The sequence below is a fragment of the Schistocerca cancellata genome, chromosome 2, assembly GCF_023864275.1.
Source record: "Schistocerca cancellata isolate TAMUIC-IGC-003103 chromosome 2, iqSchCanc2.1, whole genome shotgun sequence".
Taxonomy (NCBI): domain Eukaryota; kingdom Metazoa; phylum Arthropoda; class Insecta; order Orthoptera; family Acrididae; genus Schistocerca; species Schistocerca cancellata.
Window position 1 is genome coordinate 676,182,435 of NC_064627.1, and position 7,866 is coordinate 676,190,300.

At 35.9% G+C, this 7,866-nt stretch overlaps 1 protein-coding gene across 2 annotated transcripts; it reads left to right on the forward strand.

Moving 5' to 3' along the window:
* Positions 1–962: 962 nt before the first annotated feature.
* Positions 963–7,467, forward strand: LOC126162404 (protein mono-ADP-ribosyltransferase TIPARP-like). Of its 2 annotated transcripts, none has more exons than XM_049918898.1 (2): positions 963–1,200; positions 6,709–7,466. In XM_049918898.1, exon 2 carries the CDS (start codon positions 6,727–6,729, stop codon positions 7,297–7,299), a length of 573 nt encoding a protein of 190 aa, XP_049774855.1. In that variant the 5' UTR covers positions 963–1,200; positions 6,709–6,726; the 3' UTR covers positions 7,300–7,466. The 2 variants fall into 2 exon arrangements, with proteins under 2 accessions (XP_049774855.1, XP_049774856.1); XM_049918899.1 differs by lacking the exon at positions 963–1,200 and adding an exon at positions 1,761–1,965 and having other exon boundaries at positions 6,709–7,467.
* The last annotated feature ends 399 nt before the right edge of the window (positions 7,468–7,866 follow it).

Here is a 7,866-nt window from a genome sequence, read left to right on the forward strand (position 1 = left end):
TGCGAATACGTCTCCAACGGCAAACTTTAATGTGGCTCTTTTTTTTGTAATCGACTGACGTCGGGTAGCTACGGAATGTTTACGCCACGCTCGTTGCGAACCATAAGTCCTTGCGGAACAATATTGTACGCCGTAGCGATAAAAGAACCATGTTTCTCTTCAAATCCGACAGCCCTGTGTGTGTTCGTGTGTGTGTTAATTAGCAACCTGTAGCTGCCAGTCAAACGTGGACAAGTGTAATTTTGTCCACGTTTGACTGGCAGCTACAGGTTGCTAATTAACACACACACACACACACACATAGTGAACCCTGTCCCACAACAATTAATATGCATGCCGGTGCTACAAAAAGGAGACGTCACAACCAAATACCAGGCGCCAAACCCCGCTACCGTTGTGTTTTCCAGTGGTAAAAAAAAAAAAAAAATTAAGTCGCTGATTACGGATCAGAGTAAAAGCTTTCACTCAAGAGATAATTTAAACATTCAACTACAAGAAGAGCAAAGCATAAAACGTTTTCCAGCATAAGTAACATTCAGTAAATATTAATTGATATATATAGATGTTATGGAACTTCAGATATTTATCAACACAAAATGGCGAAAAATGTACTGAATATTTCAGTACAGACCATTTCACCCGCCATCGTCATGCATTTGTTCGAATAAAGAATAATTCTGGACACGGGTATCGCTGGATTATGATGATTTGATAACAGGATGTCATGCACTTGTCTCGCTTCTTTTGATTCGGATAACGTCCATGAATTTCAGAAAGTACCTTGGTGTAATTTGGTACACTAACATGCTTAAAATATATACAATAATGTATTGACATTAGTTTATTTTATTATTATGTACGTAATACTACATCCTGTATGATGAAGCCAATATCACTGTAAAATAATCTATGTAGAATAAAATTCTTGAATATTTACACTTAGGTAATATGAAACTGAACATCATACGTTTAAATCTCTGTTTCCATAAGTCTTACGATACAGTGAAGACATATTTATCGTTTATAACACCCAAGTGTTTATTGCGTTGGTTATCTGCTTCGCATGATGTGGCTTTCCTTTTGCTTATGAAACTATGTTGGCATACCTGTTCGGTGATGTACTGCAGTTTTCAATCGTCAATGTTATAGCATACGTAGGCTGTTCTTTTACAAGAACGAAGGAAGTGTTGGAGAGAAGTGGTAAGTTTTTTTTACTACCTTCATTTAATATTTACTGAATGTTGCTCATGTTGGAAAACAATTTTCGCTTTGCTTCCCTTGTGAGTGGATGTTTAAATTATCTCTTGAGCGAAAGCTTTTTCTGTGATCCGTAATATATAAGACTTGAATGTTTTTACCACTGGAAAACTCAAGGGTAGCGGCGCTATGGGTCCTTGTATTTAGTTGTGCCATCTGCTTTTTTGTAGCACCGGCATGCATTTTAATTGTTGTGGGACAAGGTTGACAAATTTGATAGTGAGCTGCTGCTTCCGCCGAACTTCGAATTCTACAAGTCGCTAATATACCGAATTCTACAAGTCGCTAATATACCGGTAACAAGAAAGCAGTGCTTCACATACGAGTATCATCTTTTAAATAATGTACATTATTATGTAATTAAAACTTGTTCCAGTGTCATATACCATTTTCATGAATATCCACAATCATGTCTTGCGATGATAGATATACAGGGAACTAAGTCAAGCGGAATGACCAGAATGGTAACACTGTGTTAACGTTGGAAGTTGAGAATCTAACTGATGTGGTTCTTTTGCTTCGGACTTCATCTGTACTGAGAGTTATCTGTGGGTGTTTGTTTCTGAGTAATGGCAACTCAACTCTGCAATTGGCACACAGTACAGTCTATAGAATGCAAGAGGAGTACGGGGTGTTCAGTAACACACGAAACGAGATCTTTATGTACTTATCCATCCTTGCCGCACATACACGTGTAAAAGAAGCAGAGTAATACATTTTTTGTACCTTACACTAATGTCTGGCGTTTCATGTTTTGCTTCCACGAGGAGTTTTTTGCTTTGTCTAGGACGTTGTCGTCACTTCTGGTTTATTTCCAGATTGCAAATTCCCGTGTTGCCAGTTTAATTGAGTATTCTGATTTACTTACTTGCTTACCTTTACTTCTGACTGCTCGTTTTTTGTCTTATTTGTCGCTTATTTTTAAGAAAAAATGTGGGGCTACTGTTTTGACCTAACACCATGAAGAGTCCTCAAGCTGGTGGATGTCTGGAACGAGTGGGCTTCATTTTTATTCGTCGTGCTTACTCTTGTGCTGCTTTGCCTTCCATGTCTAGTTACACTGGTAGATATGGAGCCTCCACTTGCACTGCTTTGCTTCCAGTGTCTGATTTGACAACTACTGAAACGTCCCCCACACTTGCACTTCATCTGTCTCTGTGTCAGCTTCATTTCCATTGCCTGCCACATTATTGGTGGTTCTCTTGATATCCTGTAGTGTTAAGTCACACAGAATGTCATTACTGAGCTGTCCATATTTCATAAAATCTCTTTTTTCATTGACAGATTTAATGTATCTGCTATTTCGAGTAAGTTTCTTGAAGATTTTGTATCAGAGGCACAACTACTGTAGCCTATATTTCAACTAAAAAATGGAGTTTTCTGTAGTACACCATATCACAAGTCATGGTGTTCCACAGGATTCTATTTTAGGTCCCTTTCTTTTTTTGGTCTGCATTAATGATTTCCCATCACATGCTAAGGATTCTGAACCAGTACTGTTTGCAGATGACACCAGTTTATTGACGGGAATAAAGAAGAAAATCTTACTGCATCTCCAAAAGATATTACAAAAGGAGTGTCTGAATAGTTGGCCAGAAACAGGCTAATAGTTAATCCCCAAAAAACGGTACTCATGAATTTCCACACTGATCAAAATAAAAATCTGGTACAACCTGTAATATGTATAGATAACCAAAACATTAGTGCTGTCAGGAAACTAAATTTCTTGGGATTCATATCCAGGAAAATCTTAAATGGAGCACTCACATCACAGCCCTAAATTCAAAACTAGCAAAAATAAGCTATGTAGGCTAGTAACAATTCTCTGCAAAAAAACTAGTGCAGAAACAGCTAGGGCTGTATACTTCGCTCGTGTCCATTCTATACTGAACTACGGTATTATTTTCTGGGGAAATGTACACCAGGCCATAACAGTTTTCAGGAAACAAAAGGCAATTATAAGAATAATGAAACAAGTGAGCAGCAGAAAACCATGCAAACATTTCTTTAAAGATCTAAAGATCCTACCCCTTCCCTGCATTTATACACTGGAAGTAGTCACACAAGTAAAAAAAAAAAGCATACTGAGAAAAGAAAACCTTCTTCCTCAAAACAAAAGTGCCCATGATTACAGTAACAGGTCAGACAGTGACATACATGTTAATCATTGTAGCACCACATTATGCCAAAAAGGTGTATATCATGCAGGAACGAAACTTTGCAACAGATTACCAAGACATATAAAATCTCTTCTTGAACTACAAAGCTTTAAAAAGTCTGTGTCATCCTACCTTCTGAAAAACTGCTACTATTCAATCTCACAGTATCTTATGCAAAGACAAATCTAATTTGTATCGTTAATTGTAGAAATATGTTATAAATATACAGTATTTCAGAAATTTGTAATTATTAACTGTATAGTTCCAATTTGTCATAGAAATTTAAATAATGTATGTTTGACATTTGAAAAACCAATAGCTAAAAAGATTATCTGTCCAATATCCTGTGTACTATGTATGTACTGAAAAAGAGATATATATGGACAAATATATAAATAAATATAAAAAATGCATGATACAGTTTTAAAAACATCTGTCTGTTACAAAATTTTGAGCAGATGATTGTAAGTTTGTAAGTTGTTCATTCATCCATCCAACCACTGTATCTCATAGAGTTTTGTGATAGAAGAGGACTCTCAGTGATGTGGAAGGAGTCAATTTTGTTAAGTGCTGGAATGACCAGCAGTTTGCATGCATTGTGTTTCCATGGAAATATGGCTATTTGCTCACTCATTAGGTCAGAATTGAATGCTACGACACATTTTCATACATGTCTGTAGGGTATTTGCTATTTAAATTAATGAGGTGGTTGCTCATCTTAAATAGCACAAGTGTGCAGCCAAGCTTGATGTTTGTATCTAGTAGATGGATCATCATCAACGTGTCTCATGGTCTTGCTAGAGAAAACAGTTTGAAGAGGTTGGTGATTTGCCCAGGATATTGGCATACAATTTAGTAAAATAGTGAAACGTTTTATCTATCAACAGGATTTGAATCAGTTGCCTCTAGAGTAAGAACAACCACAGTGATGTTGATCTACAGTTTTGTATTTGAGAACTGGCCCAGAAGTCCTCATCAGTAGCAGCTTAGTTATTTGATATCGACTGCTGGATAAAGGTGCCCTCAGAATTTTCCGTGCATTACAGTCTTTGGCTGTGTACATTGACATCTCTCTTGCATGTTTTTTAATGCCATCTACTCACTTTCCATTAAGCTCTTCTCTGTTGTACTCCAGCATAGAATTTAAACTGCTGTGCATCTGTACACTTGCGTACATGTACTGACCACCTCTTATTTCATTTTAATTACAGCCATAGGTCCTCTGTTTCAGTGTGTTGCTTGATCCGTTTGCTTGCTTTCCTATCTCTGCAAGTAATTCCCAACATTCTTCTTGCTATTAGTTCTCCAAGGAAGCATCAGTATATATATTTTTCACATTAAAAGTTGTGGCCCATAATTATAAATTAAGACTGGTAATACACATGGTAGTAAACTTCCCTTTTCAGACAAACTGAGAGCTTTATATTAGGTAAAAACTGAAAATTAATTTCTAAGTGCTTTCATTCACAGTGGCTAGTTTATACAAATGTAGGAGCAACCATCCAGCAATGCACTATATCTGGTATGTGGCAGATGTGAGCTGTTTTAAAAACAGATGCATTGTAGCCTGCACAATACTCATTGCAGTTTCAAACAAATGGCTTATTAACAGAATGTATGATTCAGGTGAAGAGAAGTGCATATAATTTCAACTTCCACAATCAAAGAAACAGTGGTTGCATAAATATTCCATGGTTAGACCATATAAAGTGACATAGGGGATATGTGTCTCGCTATTACAATCAGATTCAGAAACTGTCATTGTCACTACAATTTTTTGTTTGTTTCAGTATGTTTATATCATAATTGCTATGACTGTGGTTTATTATAATATTTATTAATATGATTGTAAATGGAAATACTTGATTCATGTATTTTGATTACTGCTAACTTCTTATCCTATCGTTCCCTTCAGAGTACTATATTATTTACTTTACCTTATTTTCTTCCAGAATATGCAGTGCTCTTGAGGTATGTTTCAGAAACATAATGACAGATACTTTTTCATGAGGGTGTTCACACTCGCTTCTCTTTGGCAGAATATTTTAAAAGTAGTTGTGTAGGTCATCTCCATTTGTTATTATTGCCCAGTGGTTTCTTCATATTGAGTTCTGCCTTGACTATCATTATCTGTTCTTTAAATTCCTTAGTCAAATGATATCTTTTTTCCAAACTTTAAAATCATCAGTCAGTATTTGGTTCGTGGTTGCTATAATTTAACCTGACTCTTCCCCCACCCAAAAACAATAATAAAAAAAACAAATTTTTTTGAGAACTATGCATTTCATTCAGCTGTTATCAGTTAACTTCTATGAATACCCTCACAGTACTTCCATGTGGAGCAAATTGATTGTTTACAATCTTAACATTACATATCCTTTTATTGATGAAGATTCCAAAGTTTTTCAGTTATATTCAAGAATAGTTTGTGTGAAAGTCTCTTTACACATGTACCACACTTTCCATCAACCAACCATTTTTATATTCACCCTCTCTACATTTGGTTTCACGTGTAATTCTGTTTCACATTGGCTTATAATATTACACCTAATCTCTGTGACATAGTCCATAGATATACCATCAAGCAGCAAATTTTTTTCCTGTTGTCTGTGTGTATTATTTCCATTTGTCAACATTTTAAGATGAGCAGCCAGTTATTACACAAAATGAAAATATTACCTCACTTTTTGTTTTTATAGGTTTGTCGTCATCAGTAAGCACATTTCTTTCTAGATAACATCAAAGACAGTGTAAAAAAAGTTATTACTCGAATTATTTTTCCTAAAGCTAAGTTGATGGTTTTGGAATGTGCAGGAGGGTTCTTTGCTCTGGGGTGTGAAATGTGCTCAGGTGCCTCAATTGGTGAACCAGTTTGCACAAAAGGGAAATGACCAGGTTCAACTCCTAATCCAACGAACTTCTAATCTGCCAGGAAGTTTTGTTACATTTGACTACTGGGTCACTTGTAATTTCTGGATCTGAAATTACTCTTTGGTAATTTTTGTTTTGTGAACATTACACCGTGGTCCAAGGCATCTTTCTGTGCCTAATATTTCATGCCCAGTGCTGGAGACATCGTTAGAAGTTGTAAAAACTCAGTAGTTTGAAACTTAAAACCAAGCTCAACACTGTGTGATAAAAAATTACTCTGTGGGTCCTGTGTGTGGGTTGACTCATGCAAACTGAATCCTGTTACAAGAAAGTTATAGTTCATGTTATAAACTATCTAAAATTTTGTCTGTTCTAATTTGTGCTTACTTTTTGAATTGAGAGCTTACACTGATTTGTTTAGTTTGCAGAATTGTCAACGATGAAAGAATTGGCAAGGAGACATATTCCTAAATACTGGAGAGTGCGGCGGTCTGCTGAAGTTGTAGAAGAGGAACTCAGTGATTATGAAGATTTAGACATAATAGATACGATGCCATATGATTTGGATATCACATCTGTTGTGAAAGTTAAGAATCCTTATTTGTGGAGCTGCTACCAGCTAAAAAAGGCAGAGTACAGGAAACGATATGGCCACGTGTCAGAAGTAACATTGTATCATGCAACAGCAGAAGACAATGTACAATCCATCATTAGTGTGAACTTTGATTGGAGGTTTTCTGTACGAACAAAATTTGGCAGAGGTGTTAGCTTCAGTCCAGATCCTAAGTACGCTAATAGACATTGTAATAGCAATGCTGGCTGTGCGAGAGCTATGATAGTTGCAAGTGTACTGGTATCAAATAAATGCCAGGGTTCATACTCTACTAAGATACCCACCAAAGGTTGTGATACAACTGTTGGGAACAAGGACAAAGTTTATGTCAAGTATTCTGATAACGAGTTTTATCCAGAATATGTAATATATTATAATGATGATTCAGAGCTATACTGAATGATAGATTTTAATTGGCAGTGATTCTTCCATGTTTGTATGTGTTTTGTGGAATATAATTCTGGGATTTACAATATTTTTTTTCTATCTCAAGTTTAGTGCCAGTATATTCTTACCCTATTTACATATTGAAAAAAATCTATGGAAAATGTGTCATATATCTTAAAAATAAATAAAACTATTCTTACATAGTTTGAAGATTGAGTTTGTGTACAAGAAGTACCTGATTTATTCAGTTTTAAAGGTACTGTCTACAAAGTGCAGGCTGCAAACCTTTGCTTTCTTCCTTCTAAGTTGTCTTGTTTGATCACTTTATGTACATTGCTGTAATAGATGAACAATGGGTTGTAGGACTCATGTGAATGCAGGAGGGAGAACTCTCATTTATTTATTTATTTATTTATTTATTCTTTGCCCATGGACTCCAGCTGAAAATCCAGCTGAGAGTATTGGGTGTGTGATACAATAGGCATCACTATGGATTTACAGCAGGTAACAGTTTGAGCACTCCCATTGGAGATCTGTGATCAAAGAAATACTCGTTGATTGAAAGGTTTCCAGTCAAAA

Bases quoted from the DNA above. Each gene is read 5' to 3' on its own strand.
- LOC126162404 (XM_049918898.1), top strand. From the start codon at position 6,727: ATGAAAGAATTGGCAAGGAGACATATTCCTAAATACTGGAGAGTGCGG.